The 23,989-nt window shown below is 47.0% G+C and overlaps 1 protein-coding gene across 1 annotated transcript in view; it reads left to right on the plus strand.

The window, feature by feature from the left end:
* MAP6 (microtubule associated protein 6) overlaps positions 1–23,409 on the plus strand; it is a 47,557-nt gene extending 24,148 nt beyond the window's left edge. The window contains exons 2-4 of the mRNA XM_054813315.1: positions 8,110–8,323; positions 9,973–10,169; positions 23,141–23,409. Coding sequence (XP_054669290.1) covers positions 8,110–8,323; positions 9,973–10,169; positions 23,141–23,210 — 481 coding nt within the window. The 3' untranslated portion in view covers positions 23,211–23,409. The remainder of the gene's footprint in view (positions 1–8,109; positions 8,324–9,972; positions 10,170–23,140) is intronic.
* Positions 23,410–23,989: the final 580 nt, after the last annotated feature.

Here is a 23,989-nt window from a genome sequence, read left to right on the forward strand (position 1 = left end):
CCACGCTGCTAGTATCCCAGTGGCTGGCTGTTCCTCATGGATGGTCCTCAACTCTCCTATTTCTCTGTGCTGAGACGTGAGCCATGGCAGGGCTGTTACTCTTGGAGTTACTCTCCCACAACTACATTGCTCTCTCAGCTCCTTGGCCCTCTGCAGTGTTCACCATCACCATCAGTCCTCTATTTGTGATGTTGTAGACATGGCAGCACGGGCAATAATTCTGCCTCCTTGGAAGGCCATGCTCCGTGGCCCTCGGGCAATGCAATATCCATGATTTGCGGGCTGCTGACTCAAGCAACTTTTATAAACGGATCGCAGCATCATTCTGCTCTGCCAAATAACTTGACTTCATCCTTTCCAGTACATTACTCATATCTTGCTTATAGCCTGCTTCAGCCAGTGCTAAAGTTGCCCTGTTGAAGTCTCAGCACTTTCCTCCTCTTCTATGCCAGTGCTCTACTTGACAGACCCTACACCAGGGATGTCCACAGATACCGGTCCTTCCCAGCCCGCTCACACTTACTCCATTGTGCATTGTCCAAGTTTCAAATTCATACATTAATATATCACATTGTTTTAGTCTTTCTGCACAATTAGATATTGGCTTGTCCAAACTGACTTGCTCTGTGTACATCTATATATATGTGTGTGTGTGTGCATGTCATAGAGGTTGATTATTAATGTTTGGGGAAAAAAAAAATCTTAGGCACCAGGAGCTTCATTATACCATTCACAGTCTCAGTGCAGCTTTACAGTAAATTATTGTGTGCAAGATAATAGCATGGGCATCAGAGGATAAAGCTGTCATTAAGCATCCACGTCAGAGGTGGAGACAGGGCACTTGATGCAGCACACAACGAGGGGGTAGTTCTTGCACTTGCAGTGGCAAATTTTCTATGTTGACAAGACCAGGAGTTGGTTGGAAATGACCTTTAAACCGAAGGGGGCTGGGATGGGAGACGGGATGAAATGGTTGAAGTCAGCATCTTGGTGTGCAGAGGGCACACTGTGTTGCAGTAATGTGTCAGGCTGTCAGAAGCACCAAGGAATCATCCAGGTCAGGGATTTTAGACTTGTTTCTCTGGGAGGCAAGAACATGTTGCGCTGTTTACCATTGCATGAGGGACCTCAGCATGGGGCAGTGTCCCTTCATTGCTGAAAATGTGTTAGCAGTCATGTTTTGGCTCTTGCAGAACGGTAACCATTGATCAGGCTTATCTTCAAAATTAATTGTGTTTGCAGGAGGACACACAGCCTGTTTATATTCAGCCCAAATGGAATTTTTCTGTTCGCATTAGAAAAGAATACAGCTTGAGGATGCACGCTCCTCATATGAGCAATACTTTGCGAGCAGTATTTGCTTGCACTCCAGCTAGTCCTGTATCTCCTGGCTGATTGTGGCCAGGACCAGACAATGGAGGGAGATTAGAGAAGGTTCATAGAGCATGGAAGAGCTCCTGCTTCAGCCCAGAGTTTGTAGAGGACAGGTAAATGCTGAAGAGTGGTTTTAATGATCATCTCGAGGATGTGTTGCTGAAATTTCCATGGGTAACTCTCAATACTCTCAAAATCCATCTAAACAGACATAGTTTAATTAAAATCTTATTAAATGGTGGAATTCAGTGACCTCCTTTGGCATTGAGTTGCAGAGTTCGACTAGGCATTATCATTGATTTTGGGTTTCCCACTGTTTCATTTCACTGAACATCTCTTTTCCTGCATTAAGAAGGAACAGGGAGCTGAAGAATATTTGGGAGCAAATGATACTCTATACCAGAAAGGCAAAATGACTTGAAAATCTCAGGCAAATTTGCTACTTAGTTTGGCAAAAATGTATATTTTTTCATTGCTGCTTTGTTTAGAGGAATATTAAGGAGAAATGTGATGTTCTGAAATATTCCTTGTGAAGCGGTTTGATGTTTTGCTTCATAAGGGGATTCATAGTCCTTTCGTGTTGTCCTGAGTAGAATAAGGGAAAAAAATGAGATGGAAAAGAATTAAGGAAACTGAAAAGGAAAGTTAAATTTTATTTTCAGAATGCATGAAACATTTCAGGCCAAACATTTTGTAAAGAACTTTTTTCTTCCCCAGTGAAAAATCTGAATATTTTTCATTTTTGGTTGAGCCATAGTTTTTCAAATTAAGCAAGGAATATCCCTTCAGTGCAGCACTCCACCATGAAGTTCCCAGTCTCCCTTTCCTGCACCATTCATTATTTCATACGTGCACATCAGGATGAGGGAATTGGGCTGGCTCAGTGCTGGTAAAACTGCTGTCAGCAGAATACATTTAACATCCTGTGCTGATTCTGAACAAACGTAACCTCTCTTTAAAGTCCTTCAAAGTAGGTGGAAGCTTTGAAGTGGTTAAACCTGGCCCCATCTTCCCCTTCTTCCTCCTCTTGGTTTTGCTCTGGCATCAACAGACAAAGGCATTCAATGCCTACATGAGCATTGGTGAGCATCTCCAGAGATGACTGCATGCCATAGTTCACATCAACCCCATGTCCCCTGGCTGGGGTGGAGGAAGATGTTGAGGTCACCTTCACATGCAACCACCTTTAGCAATCGTCAGCCAAGAGGAAAATGCAATTAAAATAAAATAACTAGGGTGGTTGAAGCCCCATGCAAGAGCAGTGAGGTATCCACTGATGTACGTGGAGAGCAACTCTTGGCTTTAATGGATTTAGATCAGGCCACCATGTCCCCAGGCTATTGTCATCTTATAAGAAGATTTGCTGCCTATTAATTTGCAAGATGTCTGCCCCATCCTATGCAGCCCTGTGTTCTCATCAGGTCTGTATACAGCTAAACTCCCTTTATCTTCACTGGGAATTTTTCCTATTGGACTTGGCTTGCAAAACGTCGTCTGATGCCTCGTATACTCCTTTTTGTTGAGTTTCATTTCGATTTCTGTTGCAGGTCAGCGTTGGATTCCCAATTGATTCTATTTATTCTTTGTAAGGCTGGGACCAGAGCTAGGCAGAAAATTAGGAGACATGTAATTTGCTATTTCAGTTCAAGCCCTCCCTTTTGCGCCAAGCTAGCAATTCTTAAAATCTTCCTCAGCAAAAGTAGGAGCAATGAAAACACCTCAGATGAAGAATTACAGAGCTGGACTAAGCTGTGCCTGTTTGATATGTCCATATTGGTGCTAATCTGTGCTCGTGACTCATTCGTGCAGCGTGAGCGAAGGCTTTTGGTCAGGTTTTAGGTGAGCTTTCAGGCTGAGCTCTTTTAGGATGAGGTCTAGCATGCTCCTGAAATACTTCCAGAGTTAATTTTGTGGGGAGCGGTCTGTGGTGGTCCAGACGCCACTATGACCGGCTGTTCTCAAAGCAGGGAGAAATAACATTTTCAGGACTCATTTCAGATTTCAGCTGGAATTTGTAACTTTTGGGCACCTTCCCCTCAAATTGACCTTGGGATGTTAAATAGTAATGAAGGAGGTCTCAGAACTGCAGGGGCTTTCCCCAGGTCAGGGTTAATTTTAGTGTTACATGAGCAACCGATACGATACCTAAGAGAACAGGTATATTTACTATTCCCAGAATACAAAAAAAAAAAAAAAAATCAACTCTTCCAAGCTGCTGCTTTTCCTCTCACTTATTTGCTGCATATAAGGAGTATATAAATTCAGAAAGCATCTCCGAGTGACGTAAATATCCTGGAGCATCAGGCCAGTTCCAGATAACAGAGTGCAACTGCCCTAAGAGGTTGTAGCTGTGCCGTGCGCTGTTTGGACACTATGAGCTCATGGTGACATAGGACCGTATCAGACAGACATTTGATGGAAAGTCACCAGACCTAGAGAGGAGATTTAGGTCACCTTCCTGAGACGTCCCCCCATCCCTACAAGCGGTAGAGATGCAGACCCCAAGCAGGGCACCTGTCTCCTCATTCGTACCTTTACATTAGTAAATTCATTGTGCCTGGCACTAAAAAGTGGTGATCCTGGCTGTGAAGTTGCTAACACACCCCTGCCTACGGTTTTGGCCCAGGGTAACTAGTACTTTTCCAAGCAATTGTTGGGCTGGGTTCAGGAGCTGGCATATTCCAAGGGCAGTTCCCCACGGGCTGTTTTCCCTCACTCATCTGTGATGGAGACAGAGAGATTTAGGAATTTGTATTTCTGTGATAATTAACCGTGGTAAGCTGAGTTTCTGGGCACTGACGCAACCAGCACAGAATAGCCTGTGTCTATTCTAGTAACACTTTTTTACAGTTTATGTGTTGCCGGAATATCAAAAATAGGCACTGAGATCAGCTTGCTGCACCAGGCGTAAATTTACCAGAGTAAATGCTCTGAGTTTCTTTCCTCCTTCCACTGCCTCTGCAAGTTCTGGATAGCGGATGTGCAGAATTGGGCACACTGGGTGCTTGAGCATGGTCACAGCAGGGAGTAGCAGGTCCATCCCAGGTGTGGTAGGACTCCATACAAACGTGACCCCTGCTCTCTCTCATGCCTGAAGGGACCGGCTGTAGTGTAATAGCTGGTGATGTGAAATCATGCACAGTTGGCTGAAAATGATTTAGAATAGAATCATAGAATCTCAGAATTGTTTGGGTTGGAAGGGACCTTTAAAGGTCCTCTAGTCCAACTCCCCTACAATGACCAAGGACATCTTTGACTAGACTAGGTTGCTCAGAGCCCTGTCCAACTTGGCCTTGAATGTTTCCAGGGATGAGGCATCTACCTCCTCTCTGGGTAAGCTGTTATTTTTAGATGTGCACTGAATCCATCTGACATACCTGGTGTTTACAACTTCTTTGTAAACGCTGTAAAATATTTCAAGATCAATAGCCTTCTATCCTCCACTTCCAGAGAAGATCCTGGCTGAGCTATTTCAGAGCTGGGGGACATAGTCCATCAGCATGCATCCACCTAAGAACAGCTATTGGTCTATCCTTTGCCTGCAAACCCAGGCTCATCTTAGGAGATGTAGGGTAGTCAAAGGTCTCGCCACCAAATTCAGCAGAGCTGGTGTTAGATCTGCCTTAAGACCAGCAAAGCAAGGATGAAGAAGGGTGGAGGAATTCATGCTCATTTTTAACAGTCAGATGAGATGATTGGGTTTTGCATCAACAGCCCAGCTTTATTGCATGATCTCTTGCTTTAGCATTTCAGCAACCAGCACATGGGAGTACAGAAATGCATTCCCTGCCAACCCACAGGCAGCACGAGGCTTTTCTCTCCCTTTTCCCCACCTCCTGAGTCTGTCTTGTCTACAGAGATCACAGGCTTTTCAGGGAGCAGCCCATCTCTTTATACGTGTTTGCGTAATGCAGTGCATAATGAGGTTGCCAGGCACTGTGGTAACAAATACAATCACGCTGCTTCAAAGCTCACCTCCATGTTAACCAGCATTTTATGAGCAGCAGAGTGAATAAATCCTGGTTTGTGTTCCATCTTTAAAGTCCAGCCCCTGCGTGCATGCTACTACAGCCTCCATCCTTTGTCTCTGGTTCTGTAGATGCAAGCTGTGCTTAGGTTTGCTGATTGACCTGGTGGCCCATGTGGGCTCGTTGGCCAGCTGGCCTTACAATAAGTAAGAAAATGAACTTTACTTGTCTTTGCCTCAGTTGAAGAACACCGTTTGGATGTTCCTTCTTTGCCCACTCACAGATTTTGAGGAAACCTTGTAATTTTCACCTCTGAGACTTCTACATCTGCCACAAATATGATAGAAAGTAGATAATGGGTTCAGAAGTTGCTAGGGAGGGATCTGAGTGACAGACAGACATGGACAGAGAGAATTAGTGCATGATTTTGTTTCCTCTGGAAAGCAGTTAAAAACATAGAGTCTACTTATGGACCAAAAGTGGATCCTAGGATGAAGCCTCTTCTGAGGAATTTAGGATGAACTTTGAGTTTGTCAGTAATGCATTCACATCTTTAATCCAGTTCTTTAAAGATTCTTCCTCTTCCTTTGTCTCATGTCTTCATGCAGAAGGGATATTTTAGCAGTCGTCTGCAGAGAAATATCTGTGGACAAATGGGTGACGTTCGCTGAACAGGAACAAAGGAGACACAGATGAGCCCATTCATATATTGCTCGTTCAGTGAAACAGTATCATGAAGAATAGCATCCTTCAAACAGGCAGCATCCCTGGGCCTTTGGCAGTATTATCCAAGCACAAGGAGGGCTGAATAGTAAAAGAGGGGGAGGGAAATGAAGAAATACAGGGAAAGTAAAAAGTAGATGTAGGTAGAATCAACACTAAGAAAGAATGGAGAGTTGGAGATGGGATTTGGCTCATAGATGAAGATACCTACACTTAGGGGTGTATGTGTGAGTGTCTTCATGTGTGCTAGATGTGCTCTCCCATCAGTGGAGATCTAGTCAGTTGACAGATCCCCAAGAGGCATTCAGCTCATCCTACAGCAGTCACCCATCTTTGGTATAGGGAAGGGCTCTACTGGCTGTGTTGACCAGTCTGCATCATCTGCAACAAGGACACAGTCACCCTGCAGATGTGGTGAGACCTTAACATAGGTGTCCTAGGAGGAGAAACACACCTAGGAGATTATTGCCACCAGTAGTTATCTTGGAAGAGAAGGGTTTTTTCTGGTTTTGCAGTGGGATTATGTGAATGGGAAATGTAGTATTGGGTGGGCAGGGAGCTGCACTGATCCCTGTCTAAGTGGGTCCTCTGATGACCGATGAAGTGTGCATGTCCATACTGAAGCTTTCCTGAGCCTCTGTCCAACTGCTTATCTTCATAAAAGTAAAAGCTGTATATCTCCATGACCATTTGTCAAATTTGGTTGAAGCTGATTAAGATATTCAAAGCTATTATGGGAAGGGATTGACTGGCAATGCCCACACAGAGTTCATTTCCCTAATAAACCAGGCTGAAAACAAATAACACAACCCAAAGATGGTTGAGTGGAACAGGGCAGGAGGGACAGGGTCTGCAACTTTGAGGTACCATTGCCTCAGAGGTCCCGAAATTAAGCCGAGGGCTTTGATTTCCAAGGAAGATTCACCCCTTTGCGGAGGGCTTGTATCACCACCGTTAGGAGAGCTCCTGGCTTGCACTGGAGTCTTAAGGATCTAAACACTGCCTGGGACTGTGTCTGAGCACGACCCATCTAAGGTAGCAACATACTTGGGGATTCTCCACCCCCCTTCTCAGATGAATGGCAATTTTTAGAGAGAAAATGAAATGGTTTGCTTCAAAATTAGAAAGATGTTGGTGCTCCATTGGGAAGAACTAAAAAATGCATGAGAAGGAGGCTGTGGATGGGAACCAGAATGTGTGCAGCAGATGCTAAAATATCTTTGAAATGTGTTTGGGTTTTTCTCTCAAAAAGTCACAGCTCCGTTCAAAAGAAATGAAAGATAGTGTTATTTTTTCAAGTAACTCGGAAATTCCCCATCAGCTAATAAAGAGAAGCCATAGCTCACAATACCTGATAAACTGTGCGTTTCCTACTCTGCTTGACTTTACATCTAAGACAGCTTTATCTTGAACTATTCCTTTATGGAATTAACAAAAGCCGTTGTGCATAATTTGGTGCGATATAGGCAAAATGATACAACTCGCTACTTACAGGCATGGGTAAGGGACATCTATAGAAAATCTTGGCTCCTTACATTTCTGAATCACCCAGCTAGCTTGTTTGCAGGGAAGTTTGCTGAGAAGTGTGTCTCCTGTGTTGAGTTGCAGAACATGAGTTTTGATGTTCCTTTCTAAATGTTCTTTTCCACCCTAACTGCAAGAGTCAGGAGCTGCTTGCAGGTAGCGTCAGTGCAGAGGTGAAGCTGTAGAGACAAAAAAGCATCTATGTTTTCAAAAAGGGATCACAGCCATGTCTGAGGGCAGCTTTTCAGAGGGTACCTGACCATTGTCACACAAGTAGCAAGTTCTCTGGTTCCCAGGACTGCCTGATTTTAATAGACCAAATTTCATTTCAGCTTCTCTTAATGTGTCAGTGGGTTTTGATGAGGTCAAAATTAGCTGTTGGGAGTCAGTTTCTTTCTAAACCTGACTGGATAGAGGCAAAACTCTTTCCAAGTAGACCTCACTGAGAAATGAGGGATTTCATTCCTACATTACCACCTGTTGGTTTAATTCCTGAACGCCTTTCTTTTTTGATCTTCAGAAACGAGTTCAGACCCTGGGTAGATGTCAAGCCTGTGAAAGCTATAAAAGCGAAGGCCCAGTACAAGCCACCAGAGGAGAAAATGACCCATGAAACCAGTTACAGCGCTCAATTCAAGGGGGAAACCAGTAAGCCTGCTCCAGCCGATAACAAATTCCTGGAGCGCAGAAGGATACGCACTCTCTACAGTGAACCCTACAAAGAACCGCCAAAGGTGAGAAATGTGGTGGAAGGGACCCAGGGCCATCACTGCTCCTGGTGGGACATGTCCAACACAGTAAGGCTGGGCTGAACATTGCCTGCTGTCATTCCCTCTATGCGGCATCTTCATTTCCAACCACCTTGGAGATACTGGTGGATGAAAAACCGAGTATGACCCAGCAAGTGTGCTTGCAGCCCAGAAACCCACCATGTCCTGGGCTGCACCCCCAGCAGTGTGACCAGCAGGTCGAGGGAGGGGATTCTGCCCCTCTACTGCGCTCTGGTGAGACCCCCCTGCAGTGCTGCGTCCAGCTCGGGGGTCCCCAGCACAAGAAGGACATGGAGCTGTTGGAGCGAGTCCAGAGGAGGCCACGGAGATGATGCGAGGGCTGGAGCACCTCTGCTCTGGAGACAGGCTGAGAGGGTTGGGCTTGTTCAGCCTGGAGAAGAGAAGGCTGCGGGGAGACCTTAGAGCCCCTTCCGGTCCCCAAAGGGGCTCCAGGAAAGCTGAAGAGGGGCTGGTGACAAGGGCAGGGAGTGACAGGCCAAGGGGAATGGCCTGAAGCTGCAGGAGGGGAGATGGAGATGAGATGTGAGGCAGAAATCCTTCCCTGTGAGGGTGCTGAGGCCCTGGCCCAGGTTGCCCCGAGAAGCTGTGGCTGCCCCTGGCTCCCTGGCAGTGTTGAAGGCCGGGTTGGATGGGGCTTTGGGCAAGCTGGGCTAGTGGAGGGTGGAACTAGATGATCTTTAAGGTCCCTTCCAACCCAAACCATTCTATGATTCTATAGGCTCTAGTACAGGTTGATGCATTTTGGAGACAATACTGCCCTATGTCAAACTGTAAAGAAGTGAGCGTAGGGCCCAGATGAAAAGGTTTTTGTGTTGTCATTTCCCAGGTATTACCTAGACAGCTTTCTCTTTCTCCCTTCAAAACTATAGGCACCCAACATTACATGATACAACATTTATACATGATAAGAGCCAGATCTTCATCTGCAATTAATTCAGTGTGCTCCACAGATTTTGACAGTAAGCGCTTTTGGCTTTGCTCGGATGGAGGACATGTGCCGAGAAGGACCTGGGCTGAAATGTCTTCCAACCTTGTTTTGTAGGAGCAGTGGAAGATCTGCATATAAAATGGAGTCAATCTGTGGAGTTTTAGACCTTCCCAGAGTTTGTAAGCCCTTAGATTTGTGAGGTCTCAAAGGGATAGCAGGGCCAGCATGGAGGAGCTGAAGACTGCTGTTCCTCCTTAATTTTGAAGCTACCTTCCCTACTTTGGGGGCTGTAGAAACTAGGTGTACGCAAGGCACTGTTGTGGACTTTGCTGAGGTGCAACTCAGTGTCCTGTGCCCCAGCTACCCCAAGCAATCTATTGTAGCAATCCATGGGGGACAAGCAGACTGAGGAATCATGTCCTGCAAGAAATGTGGGGATTCGTACCAGCCTCGTTGTCCTGAGCATCATTTCTTTGCTTCAAATCCAGAAACAATCCCCTCTGGGCTTGCAAAACCCCTCTTGAAGTCAGATGGCAGGGCATAGCTGAGTAGATAAGTAACATTCATGCTGTTTCTGATCTAAATCCTGTTTCCCACCTGTCCTTCTCTCTCTCTCTCTCTCTCCATCTCTGTGTTGTCATTTTGCATGTTGCCCTCCATGCAGGTGGAAAAGCCTAGCGTAAAGCCTTCCAAACCAAAAAAGACCGCAACAAGCCATAAACCCCTGAAAAAGGCCAAAGACAAGCAGATTACATCTGGCCGGGCTGCCAAGAAAAAGAGCGCCGAGACCTCCAACACAGCAAAGCCAGAGGACAAGGAGAAAAGTAAAGAGATGAACAATAAACTGGCTGAGGCAAAAGAGTAAATGTCACTGCACTTTCCTTTCTTTCTCCTTTTTTTCCCCCCTTTTCTTTCTTTCTTTCTTTTCTTCCTTCCTTCCTTTTTTTTTCCTTTGATTAAATAAAGGCCACAAAATTAATTAGAGGCTTCTAATCTGCTTTTTGTTCTGATTGTATTAGAAGCTTTTCTGGTTTATTTCCAAGGAGGATTAGGGAATCCTTGTTTCTGAGATCAGGTTGTTCTGCTTTGCCTGCACAACACGGCTCTGCACAGAGTGAGGGACGTAGGAATGCACAAGCGGGGTCGTAGGAGATGAAGGTGATGGATCAACCGTGATTGCGTCCAACAGCCTGTCTCTTTCCTCGGGCTTGGTCCTTCAACGCTTTGACGGCGTGGAAGTGCCCATTGAGCCATGGAGGGCCTGTGCTCTCATCCCGTGAAGGCCCTTTTGGGGTTGGCCGTTGTTTGGTCATCTCCCACTGGTGTCAGCAGGTGAAAGGTTTTGGAGGCAGGGAGGATCAGAGGTTCATTCGTGGTGCCATGGATCTGCCATTGGTGTGGCCAAGAGCAATTTCCCCTGGTGACACTGGTGAGAATTTTACTCCAAGAAGCAACAGGGAAGGAGATCCTGTGCAAATAAAGGGCCAAATCTTCCCCCCAGAATAGCTGGGGGATAGTTCTAGCTGCATCAAGGCAGCTTCACCCACCAACACCACTCAAAAGACTTGATTTAAAAAAAAATAAATAATAAGGAGTGAGGGAAGGCGCAGAGAGCAGTGAAGACTTCCCAAGCATGTGGCAGGTCAGACTAGGTTATCGGCAGGCTGTTCTTCCCTATTGTTTTCCCTTGATTATGGATCTTTTTAGTTATTCCTGGTTTGTTTTGAATCTTGGTCTGCTTTCTTCACTTCTGGGGTGCCAGAGCTAGATTTCAGAAAGAGGTTTAGTTTGCAGACGTGGCCTTCCAAGGGGTAGAAATAAGTCACCAAGGTTGGCTAGAGCTGTCAGCCCCCGTTGTTTTGACTCTACCAGCTGTTGGCGTTCATGTTGGCTTGTAAGCATCCTAAGAGGGCCATAAACCAGTTGCTGGGATCCCCAGACTCCCTCCAGGGAAGATCTCAGGGTTTCAATCCTATTTACTGTGCTCTTACTCTAGAAAATCCCCGTGCCCAGCAAGACCAGTTTGGAAGCTGTAAACACAGCGGGACCATTTGTCAGCGAGTATGAACTGGCCCAACAGACTGGCATTGCATACCCCAAAATTTGGGTTGTTGAGTCAATGATGAGAGCTGGGAGAGGTATGGTCCCAATCCAAATTTACGTGCCTGACTCCTGGATTGGGTCCTAAATACGTAAGGGTTAATCTTGACCCCACCAAACTGAGCTGTGAAACTCTCCTGTAGCAGAGTAGCTGCAAGGCGAGATGCAGGGTTCTTCTTTATTTTTGCAGCTCAATATTTCTATCCTAACACGCGGTCCAGCTTGAGACTTTCAGAGAACAGACAATTGGGAAGAACGAAGAGGGAGAGATGGGAAATAGAGTAAGGAGATGGTGTAAGAGGAGAGTATCAGAACTGTGTTGCTGTAGAGGTGTGTGACTGAGGAAAGTCTTGCTGCTAGGGTATTTTAGAGATGTGAAACTATTTAACAGAAAAAGGGATGGGCCGGGAGGGTGAGGAGTCCCGTTTTTGGTGTCTCACCCCATTAGAGTTGGGTTTTTTGGAAACATACATCAGTGGTGGGCTACAAGGCTGAGAGAACGTTTCCAAAGAGGAGGACAGCTCTGTGGTATACAGATAGTGACATTTGCTGGCCTTAGTAATGAATAAATGCCAAGTTCAGTGTATTGTGTGATGTGTCCTGTTTGCCTTGTGCTAACAGCCTAAAGCTTTGAGTATAAGTAAGTGTAGTGTTCTGAATTCAGTGGTGTATTTCCAAGCTTAGCTGTGTTAGAACTGTGTGCTATGAGCTAGTCAGGTTGTGTATGTGGAAAATATATATTCATATATAGAAATATATATATTTAAACCTCCGATGTTTAGGAGGAAACCAGGGAAATCCTCCAGGAAGTAAAACTGTGGAAATCTTTGCGAATGTAGTACATTTTTGATGTGCATGCTCCATGGAGACGCTGACCTGTCCATATTGACCATTGCTTTTCTGAGTGCTCAGAAGCCCCTGCAGCACCGCTCGAGTGCAAAGCTCAGCTCTGTCTCCAGAGCAGCTCAGCGAAAGGCTTGCATGGAGCAGGTGGAGAGAAGTGCCACTCACAGCTCTTCCCACCCCATCGCACAAGGGACAACTGGCCAGAGAAGCCTGAGCTTCCGAGACTTGGTGTGATTCCTTGGCATTTAGATGCTTCGTCCATCTTCACACTCCTCAGTAACGTCCTTTCCTATCACAGGATATAGCAACAGCGTGAAGATGACGTGTCACAGCAGGCAGAATATGTCAGGAAGGCACGTAGACAGTTACCAATAGCCCCCAACACACCGATCTCACTGTACATAAGGAAAGACCATGCCAAACGATTCTCCCAATTATGCTTTGGCCCGAAGCTTCACATTCAAAGAGACAGCACACTTGCCTCCATTTCACCTTGAATTCGATGAGACTTTGGCCCTTGACTTCAAGGGTAACCAAATTTTGCCCAAGGAACATCATTAAGATGCTCAGACCACCTAATCCAAGCATCTCCATGACTGTGGATCAACCGCTCATCATCCAGGGCTTCAGGGTTGCTTCTTCTCAATGAAGAGCATCCATCACGGTGTTTGAATGAAACATGCACAGTGAGTGGTCAGAATATGGCCTTATGTTTCCTTAATACACAAAGTTTTTGGCAGCATCTAACTACAAAGCTAGGTATAAGTGCTAGCCAGTGGTCTAAATTCCCTCTCTAGTGAAGGAACTTTCCCAGGGTCATTGAGCTACCTATTTTGGACACCTCTCTTTGGGTGGGATGAATGATCCTTGGAAGGTTTCAACCTTTGCAAAAAGATCTTGGGAGACTGGTAGGGCCTGGGGACCTCCCTCTCAGACAGCAGCAAAATAGGGATATAAATCCTATGTCCTGGCCTTTGCTCCATGTGCACCAGGTCCTCAGCATACATCCAAGCACACAGTTTAGCATTGCATTGAATGCCAGGAACTGCAGCAGAGTCAGGCCTCAGGGTGAAATCCTGCATTGCTCTACCTTCCGCAGACTTTATGCCCATCTGACCCACTCAGGTTTATCAGAAAGGAGACCAAATCTCTGCCGTTTCAAGTTCACTTTGGACTCTGAGCTTGTCGATCCCACTGGGAAAGAGTGCTCTGCTGTTCTGTGTTTCCAGCTACCACAATGCTGATTCTGTTTCACCGCTAATTTTTAATATGTTTTGCTTTCCTTGTAAAAAGAAAAAAAAAAATGTTTTGCTTTTTACCCTGTGAAAGTTCCTATGCTGTCTATTGCTTGCTTTCTCATTTTCACTGTATTGTACTGTTACTCCTTTCTGCAAAATGGTGCTAATTGCTGACTGAGCTCCTGTTTTCTGACTGCTTTGCACACCGATCACCTGCTTCTTCATTTGCAACGCGTCCGGTGTAAAAACATGGCTCCCATGAATTCCACAAACTCTTGCCTCTTGGAGGCAGATAAGAAGTGTCTAATTAATATTTTGTGGCCTGGGTTTGGTTGCGTATCACAAATTGTCTCTTGTAATGTGTTAAGCACACCTCCTCGTGGTGCTTTTTCATTCTTGCTGTTCTAATGAGAATGACACACACAAACACAGACACACACACGAATTAATGTATAGCCAATTGATTGTGACGTGCTTGTGATCTTTGCTTGCTCAAAGGGGTTTTTTTTCCAATGATAAATAAATGCTAAAGACGAATACCACCTCCTTGATCTTGTTTTCTCGATAAGAAGCACAGTTAAGTGAAAGAAGCACCCTTCCAACCGTAATCAGGTTTGTGTTGCTTAGAGCCGCCACTTCCATGCCTGCCGTAGGGACAACTGAGCTGTCGCAGTCTGACTCCCTTTAGACGGCTGCCGACCTCAGACTAGCCTGACGTGAGAGCTAAGCGTTTGCAAATGTGAAGACGGACAGTGAAGTCATGTGGACGGAGCAGGTAGTTTGCTTTTGTTTCCTACGTACGCAAGCGCCTTGAGCAGAGGGGTGGTGCGGTGAGCTCCTGTCCACGTTGCGCTGGATGAGGGAGCAGAAACCCAGCCCCGTCAAGAGCTGGAGGGAGGGGAGGTGCTGTGGATGAGGTCGCTTGATTACATACCCTTTTTCGACGGCCTACAGCTTTTGCTTTGGCCCAAAACCACCTGAAAAGCCCATGAGGTTATAAATCCTCATTGGAAGGAGGTGGAAAATTCTTGGGTTGAGCGCTTTCAGCGTGCTGCAAGCCTAGCCACTGTTGAACTGGCATTTGGCAGTGTCTGTGGCAGTGCAAAGCACTGATTTTTCTGTTAATGAAAGCATTTGCTATCTGGAGAAAATGATGGTTGAGAAGAAAGCAGGGCTGAGGGCATCATTTTATTTTAAATGGTGAACCCTCATCTTACTTCCATCTCTTTTTTTTTTTTTTAATTAGACTGTAAACCCCTACCTGCAATTTTTATTTTTAATCATGTTTTCTCTTTTAATGGATATTCCAATACCATCCCCAGCCCCTGGACTGGGGTTTTATTTTGAAATCTCTCCTCCAACGTAGCTCTGCTGACTTCCATGGAGCACCGACCCTTTCTGCCTTACCGTTTCAGGGTGCTATTTCTCATCCCTGCCTGGTTTACAAATCACTTTCTGAATTTATCCCATCTGTGACTACATGCTAATAACAGCGCTGCTTTCTCACGTCCTGCCATGTCACCCTGCCTTCCCTCTCCCTTCCCCACCAGCTTCATCCATTCATCGATCACGCATAACTATATGATCTTTAAAGTGTTTCAGCTGAGCTGTAGGTCCAGAGATTTATCATTTCACCCCTCCACAGCTGGTTTTGGAGAAAATGCTCATTGTTAAAGGACCGGTCGTTGATGGGGCTTATCTGTGACAATCCATGTTGGCCAACAAAATGTTTCTCTCGTGACACAAAGCTATGGGGTCTGTTCCATGCTGCACCATGGATGGACGATCCCTCTGATCCCACCCAGCTGCTTACACTCAGTGCTGGAAAACATGCCCTTGCTGTCCTATTGCTCTCTGAACTTGCTCAGCATTGCAAAGCCTGAACACCCAAAGGGGCAGGATGCGTTTCTAAGAGACAGTAGGATATACTGGGCTGATGATAGGCACGGGGACCTGGGCTCTCTGGTCTTTAGCCATCACTGAACCCGCTGATGCTGACTCACTCCTTAATCTTTGCCAAGTCATTAGTGGCTGGCACTGCCCACCTTTCTCCAGGGGTGGAAACGATGTCTGTGCAAAGCACTGGAGGCAGGTTACTAAAAATTAAATGCTTTTGTCTTGTAAGAGCATTTAGTGTGGAGGTGCTGGCTGGAGTAAAAATAGTCCTAATTGTCAGCATTGGTGTCCGGTGAGGGGACAAGGAAAGAGAAAATATTGTCATGTTGAATTTAAAGAGTCAAGTCTGCTTCTCACACTGAATAACGGAGTGCAGCTTTGCAGAGATGTCGTTTTACTGCACAGGGTGTGAGCAGCCCCAGGAGGGATGGCCGGCATGTTTCCAATTCTAATCAGTTGCTTTCAAATAGTGTGCTGAGGGCTTTATTCAGCACACACCCGCGAAGACTTGTGCATGGGTGGATGGAGAGGTTCCTGCCAGATACTCTCCATCCCTCCATCTCGTTCTCTGCATCAGTCAGGAGCTTAAGTGCCTTGGGCACAGGACTGAGATTTACTGATTTTACCACTTGCAAATCTCTGAGCTTCCTTTGAAAACCTCAGTTATCACTATTACATCCCTGACTGGTAAAGCAAGGTCGAAGGATGAGTACGGATATTTCATCAGCTGACTTGTCAGCCCTTATACAAATGCAGCCTCTTGTGTCACAATATCCTTTGGATTTAGGGTTTATTTAGAGATGTGCCAGTGCAGGAGAGAAAGGGACTTTTTAAGAAGATGTCTTTGTCATAGCCGGTACCTCCCAACATCCAAGGAATAACCACCATCCCCAACAGCAACACCAACATCAAATAAAGAAGAGGAGCTGTACAGGAAGAAGAAATTCCCTAGAATGCACGTGATGACATGGCCATGCTCAGCACTAAGAACGGGATCTTTTGCACAGTCGGAAAATAATGTGGTGTTCAGACATGGGCTTCAGCTCTCCCTGTTTCCAGCAGTGTCATGGTAAGTTTGATCCAGTCGGGGATTTGGCAGCCCACTTCTATTTGCCCTTATTCACGTGAGCTTTCTGGTTTGAGAGCAATTCCGCTAATGCCACTGGGTCTACTCACAAGCTCAGAGGTCTACGGTGAGGGGTAACACAGCTCTGAGTACTTCAGGACTGGTGGTTTATCATGAACTATGGATTGCTTGTAAACAGTCTTAATTTCTGTTGCAGGGTGCCTTGGAAACAGCTCCCTAATCATGGCTGTCACGTGGAGGAGATGTGAGGCCAAGGATAAAAGAAAAGCCTGCTAATGGATTGAAGGCATCTTTATGCTTTCTAAAATGCCAGCTTTCCCTGCAGGGAGTCTGCTCCACGGAAACGAACAGCAAGGACCAGCCGCCAGAAAAATGATGGATGAGGAGTAGTGACAGATCTTAGGGATACGTGAGAGCACTGAGCAATAAAAGCCGTTCCGTCAATGTCGGCAGTTCAATGGTGTGAGAGATGGAAAGGGGGAAACGTTTCTGAAACCCCCTTGTTGTCATCTGCCCGCCTCCCACCCTAACCTAGCCTGAGACATGCAAGCCTCAAGCCCCTGAGCAAAGCTGAGTCTTCTGTCTTGGGGAACCAGAGACCTGCATGCCCTGCCCCGCTCTGAGAGAGGTCTGGAGAGCTGGGTCACAGCAGAGGGTGAGGAGCACCCTCCACAGTGCATGGTGGAGGGGGGCTCACCACACAACGGCTGTGGTGGATGGGTCTGTCCTCATTCCACTAAACAGTACCTAGGAGCACTTGATGGTGCCATTACTCGATGGTCAAGATAGGGAAATCCTGGGTCATTGGACTGACCTGCTCCTTGGCCTGGTTCAGGATTTAGTACCCAACTGAGGACCAGTTCAGCTGTGGCCACCTTGTTTGGAGCCAAGAGATGTATCAGCAGGGACATGAGCCAGCAAGGCTCTTCTAATTTAATGAAATAGATAGTGCTTTGGAGTCGCAGGGCAGTGGATGTCCTTGCCTCCGTTGCCCCTGCTCCCTCCCCTCTCCCCAAGTCTCTTTGCTGATCAGATTTCTCGGTCCCTGTTGGCTCCTTCCCATGCAGTCTTCAATGCCCTCACCACCCCACCAGACCCCATCTACCCGCCACACTGCTATTCCTTCTTGCCTTCAAAATCTTTTTCCCTCTGTCTTCCCCGCCAACTTTCCAGTGTCTTTCCTACAGCTGCTTCTCCAACCCTTTGCTTTCTCCCACCTCTCCCCCTCCAGCACCTTTTTCCTCCAGGTCATCCTAAATACCCAACTCTACCAGGGACCTTCTCCTCCTCATCCTCCCCGAGTTACTGTCTCATGTCCGGTCTTGTCTCTCTTGGACTGTAAACTTTTTTCTTTGCCTGTACTGTGTGATAACACTCACTGCTTAGAATAAACGATACCTCACCTACCGACTGCCCTTTCTCTCTCTCGTTTCTTGGTGTGGCTTCAGTAGATGTGTCTGTAAATGCAGTGTGTGTCTGTCCTCGTGGCCAGTTCAGCAGTCAGTCTTGCTACCACAGCTCTATCCATAGTCTTTTGGGATGGCTCTGCTCGTGTTTTTGTTCCCCGGTACCTTCCTTTCTTTTTTACAGCCACAGAGACAAGCTTTGTTGCCTGTCTTGGAGCCCAGCATATTCAGAGCTGCATGACCTTCTGTCCTTTGCAATTCTGCTGCATCTGATAAAGAGGTTGGCCTTTCTCCAGCTTTGTGCAGAGATGTCCTAGGCTGGCAGGTGGCTCGACAAATGCAGCAACTGAGGAGAATGAAGGAGAAATCTTGTAGCCCAGAGCAGAAGCAGCCAATGTTAAAGGATCTGCATTTCCCAGCGCATTACAGAAAACAGTGGGCAGAACTGTGTCAGTGGAAATCCAAGCAGATGCACCTCTCAGGGGAAGAAGCAGAAGCTGGCTTAGCAGCAGGACGTGTTTCAGAGATGGATGCCCAGGAGGCTTCTTATGGTTCAGAAGGTGCCCTGACCATCTGCTTCCTCCATTCCAGGCTAGGACTAGACCTGCCCGTGGTGCCTTCAACCTGTGAGTACAGCAGGGACCCAATTGTGACTAAGTCCCAGGTGGCTCCTTGCTCCCTCCTTGTCCTAACTTATTGCCTGAACATGCTCGTTTGGTCTATGCTGGCTGGAGCTATCAGTGCAAGTGGAGATGGTGCTTCTTCCTAGCTGCTCCACACACGTGGAAAGATGCAGGAGCAGCTCAGTTCCTCTACCCTTACTGTGACTTTCATTGCTGGTAGCGTGACACCACCCTGCAAGAAAGCAAAGGAGAGTGCTTATTGTGCTGAATGAGGAGGTGAGCTTGCAGCATGGTCATCAGACTGGCGTCATGGGCCGTCTGCTGAAGTTAGGTGTGCAGACCTAACTCAAGGCCAAACTGAAGCTGGTTGGTGGACATGGATGGGAGAAGGATCAAGCAGTGCTCAGTCTGCTGGGTTTCCCTCAGTGATGCTATGCAAGAGCAGACAGAAGAGGTTAAATGTGGAGAGGTCCAATCCTCCTCAGTGAGGAGCCTGGAGATTTCATCTAGGACAAGCAAGACCCGCAGCTGGGTTGTGCTTGACATCTCCAGGCTCTAGGGATTTCCATGTAGATACTGGAAAGAGGCAGTGGGAAAGAGGATCCCTTGGTGTAGGTAATGCCCTGCATCCTTTCCCGTGTGTCGCCATGGCCCACCTGCCATGCTTTCACAGTGCTGCCACCTCCTCCTCCAAACTCTAGACTACAAGAGTGAAAAAGATCTAGAACACCCTAAAACAGCAGCCAAAAACCTCAGCTGCACAGTTTTAGGGACTGAATGGTATTTAGGACAATATTCCTGCATGCCACTGAGGTCCCTATCTGACCTTGGGGGCACACTGAAGTCCTCTAACATCTCAGTTCCTGCCAGCAGAGCTTTGTGAGTGTTTGTGTATCTGCTGCTTTGCAGGTGGACAGTTGTTTAAACTCTGAAGTGCTGAGCTCCTTGTTGCTCATGTCACACCGACATCAGGTCAGATTTCACAGCCAGACCCTTCTTCTCCTTCAGCCCTTGCTGACCCCAAACTGGTGCACGTTTCCAGGGCACACCCAACCCGTGCAAGCGATAGCAGCCCCTCTGCTTGCTTAGATACAGACCCAGGCTGAAATTTGTCGTTTCCCTGCTGTGACTTAAAGCTTTAGCCTCACTATTTGATGCTGTTGCCTTTTCCAAGGAATGTAGCCGAGACCAGATATCGAGTACAATGTTAAGACCATTTTCCAAGACAAAGACGACTTGAATTTTTGTCGCTGGTATCGCAGACAGCAAACTTCAGTGCTCAAAGGGCCATAAAGCATTCAGAAGAGAGAAGTGACTCGCCATATCCTATAACCTAGTTGTTAATTGCATTTGCCCAAGGAATCTACGCCTTTGTATTTTCTGAGGAACATGAACCTGCCACTGTCTTCCTGGGTGAGATCTTTAACCAAAAGTTCCTCCACAGGGAAGAGCTGTCACATCACCTGAAATATTGGGAAACACAGACCATATTTCATGGTTCCTTGGAAAAAATAGCTCTTCGGTGCCAAACTTCACAGCTGTATGTGCCTGGGGTTGTGTTGCTGTTCCTGAGCCACCAGGAGAGGATTCCTGGTGCTTCTAGTTGCTCTTGAAGTCAGCTTTTAATTTTCCATGTGCCTGGAGTTGGCGCTCTCTATACAGACTCATAACAGCTCCCAGACAGTTCAACTGCTTTCCATGAAGATAATTTTGCAGAGGAGGAAAAACGTCATCAGCTTTGTTTTGATACGAGGCCACCAAAACACCAAGACCTGAATGCACAGAGGAACAGAGGCAAACCATGTCCAGGTGCTCCACTTCTGTGAAGAACAGGATAATGCTGCCAGAGCCCGTCACCGTCAGAGGCAAGTTTAGATCCCAAGTCACAAGAGCAAAGTCCTTGCATCGTCACTGCGCTGAACTGGCTGGTGATCCTGGTGTGTTCCCTGCTTTTAGACCAGAACAAGCGAAAAGGAGACCGTGCTACGTGTGCTCGTGGTGGTCACCCATTGTTTTTTTCCAGACACCAGGTGCTGCCTCTGGAAATGAACCCCTGCTGAATTTCGTACTCTTTCTGCATCTTTCTCTCAGCCATAACCTGAGTAATGATCTGTCACCTCCAATCTGTGTCCTCTCCATTTCTCACCTTGTCACGTCACATAATTAACCTCTCCTACACGCAAGGATTTCACCAGACAATGGTTTGCCACCGGCAGCCCTCATGACAGCAAAGATCTCCAAACTCTTTCCTTGCTTGGCTAAGACAAAGATCATTCATAAGTGTTTCTGCGTGTGTGTTAGGTCTCGTCACTTTTCAGGATCAGGCTTTCCTGTCAACCCTCCAATTTGCATCCTCCCTGCTCACTCTTCCCAAAGCTGCTAACCCAGGCCAGACCTCGCTGTGCATCCCCCCAGAGAGCAACCAGGGCTGTTCTCCTCCTGGCGAGAGGCTGTGCAATGCTGTGTTGACCCTGGATACCAGTCCCTGAGGAAAATAATGTAATTACCTGCCCTCCCCCCGCACCCCTTCCAATTTAAAACAGGTTCTGAATGAGCTTTACTGGGAAGGACAGTCACACAATTATCTGTATTCGATGCAAACAAAGAGGAAGCCAGGGCATGGGGATGGGACACAGCCTCTTTCTGCTCCAGGAGGTTGGGTCTTAGCCAGCCTGTGGTACATGGCCAAAGGATGCACACACTCATGAGAAAAGAGCCAACAGATTAAAATGGAGAAGTATCCTCCATACAGACATGCACTGCATGCACCAGCTTTCTGTGCTTGCCTCATCAGATAGGTGCCACATCAAGGCTCCTGAGAAGGGTAAACTCCCCTGGTGACTGTAGCAGGGGCTAAGGGAAATGTTGATGGAATTTATGTTGCTTCAGGGAGAGCTGACGTTTGGCTTTCAAGCTCTATTCTGAAATTCAGGGTAGCAGTAAGAGTGGGGTTGGACATCAAGGAAGAGGTGGGATTAGTCTGGTGTTGACCAACCTACAACCTGGATCATCACATACTCAGTGGCACAGGAACCCCAGTTACTACATCGTCCCTTACTAGATCAGGTCTGAAGATGTGCTCAGATGTGCTTGGCATCTGGAGTAGCTGCTGGCAGCCTTCAACCCACCCAGCTTGCACGCGCAAGTGCCCTTGGGCACACTCTCCACTGGCAAGTATGTGCGGGCATCTCCAGCCTTCTCCAAAGACCAGGCAGTGTGTCCTGTCCTAGCAGATGTCTGTGGTCTGTCCTGACAGTGGGGCAGCTTTCCAAAGGGGAGCTGCCCTGCGTTTTCCCCTAATCCCTGGACTTACGACACTGGGCTCACCTCATTCCCGTAGGAACTGGTAAACTGGAAGGACTCAGCAGTTTTCCTACGCTGGGGACGCAGGGGAAAGGCCATGCCGACCTCTGCCAACAGCCTCTGGTGGCAAATGTCTCTGCACTGTAAGCACGAAGGGCAGGATGAGGGTGAGTATTTGAGCCAGAGCTGTCCTGCCAGGCATCTCCACGTGGTTCTGCCCCGTGAGCCGCTCACGCAGGGATGGTTAGTCTCACGTGTCCAGGTTGGGCTGGTTTCATGGGCCGAGGAGGTGGTAACTAGCACTTGTTCTCCTGGCCCTCTCCTTCCCTCCTTTAACCTACAGGCTGGAACCGTTCCCTACACAAAGCCAACGTCAGGCTGGTGGACAAAGGGGGATCTCCACAGTCCCTTAATGCAACTGACATGCAAAGCTGCCCACTTTAAAGCTAAGCAGGTTTCTCCTGACTCTCCATCTACTTTCTGCAGCCTCACAGATCCCTTCCTATCCATCACACATCTGTCCTCATCCCTGGAGATCCTCCTTCTCTTCCTCTGTCCTAATGAAGATTGATTCCCTCATTCCCTAGAGGTCTTTCCCTCCCCATCTCTCCCTCGGCACTTCAACAAGACCTGACCTTCCCTCCAGCACCCGTCCAGAGCTTCTCCTGACAGTATCTACCCTAACTCCCAGGCTTGGTTTTCTTATGCTCCCACCCAAGACTACCCCAGGTATAGAGCTGGCCCCGGAGCTGATCCTAACAGGCATCCAACACCTTGGAGCCACCATCACCTCCTGGTGTCTCCTTGGGACACTGAGGAGGACAGGTCCTCTCAAATCATGTGTTAGCAGGGCTTGCTTTCCTGTCAGTGGTTTTAACAGGCACCGGGTGCTTCCTGCGCAGCGCAGGAGCTCATCTCCCGTGTGTTACAGGGCTTTCACCATCTGCCTTGAGGGAAACTGCTTCTTTGTGAGACAATTTTACAGTGAGGTGCTCGTTCAATGCAGGTTATAATCAATTGGCAAGCATTTTTCATAGCTGGCGGGTGGGCCTGATCCTGGTCACAGTTGAACCAGGGGCTGGTCAAAAAGTCAAGAGCTCCAGCTGTCCCAATTTTGTGGACATCTATGGGTTTTGGACCAATTCCTTGTAGGGACCAGGACCAGGCTCACCAACCAACCTGAGGACATACCAAACACGTGCGGGCCGTTTGGGGAGCACTCTGCAGAGCCACTTGTCACAAGGCAAATTCCAACTCAGGGGTGGTGTTTTGTTGTCACGCACCAGCTGATTGCTCTGACAGCTTTGCAATGATGCTCTTTCTCTGCTTCCAGGACTCCTGAAAAAAAACCTGGTGCTACGGATCAAGAACCAAGTACCTTAGTGCAGGACCAATGCACATGAAGTCGAGCGCTTTCTTCTAAGCGGCAACTGGAGCAAACGTATAGTCTGCATGAAATGTGTATCGTCTGGCTGGCATACAATAAAGCTGATGATCAGAGTTGAATGACAATTTCTCTTGTCTCTCAGACACTGAGAAGTTACTGTCACCAGGATCTGTGTAATGCAGTTAGCATGTCTGTGCCTTGATTTATATTCAGTAAAGTCAGAGAAAGAAAAATGGGTCCAATTCTCCCTTTATTCATAGCTGTGAAACAGCACTGGTTTCAATGGTGTCTCTAGTTTACGTGGGCAACAGAGAGATCAGATTCACATCCATAGCTCATGGAAGTATCGTACTGGATTTCAGATCTTCTTTTCAAATATCCTTGGAAGATTTAATGCACCATAAATTCTTAACCGCTGTCAAGAACTCATAATAACAAGAGGACCTGCCAGATATCGCCAGGTGAAGCACGCCTTGTGCGACATCAGCCAGATCCCCTTGTTGTTGTGTTGTAGCCAAGAACATCTCAGACCTTCTTCTGTGGCTGTTAACATTTGATTTGTTCAATTTGCCATTTAGGGCAAATGCTGGACAAGACACCAAAACTTGCTGGCAAATTAGTATTTCTTCTCAGCATATTTTCCACAAATGTTTCATCGAAAAATTGTAAAGTACAAACTGCTGATGTTGTAGGAGAAATGTAGCTGGTTCATGAGATTAGCAGGTCTGGTTGTTCTGTATGCCCATCTTTTCTGGGTGAAGCTCCCTATGTCCATAAGATGCATTCAGCACATGA

The sequence above is a fragment of the Grus americana genome, chromosome 1 (assembly GCF_028858705.1).
Source record: "Grus americana isolate bGruAme1 chromosome 1, bGruAme1.mat, whole genome shotgun sequence".
NCBI lineage: Eukaryota > Metazoa > Chordata > Aves > Gruiformes > Gruidae > Grus > Grus americana.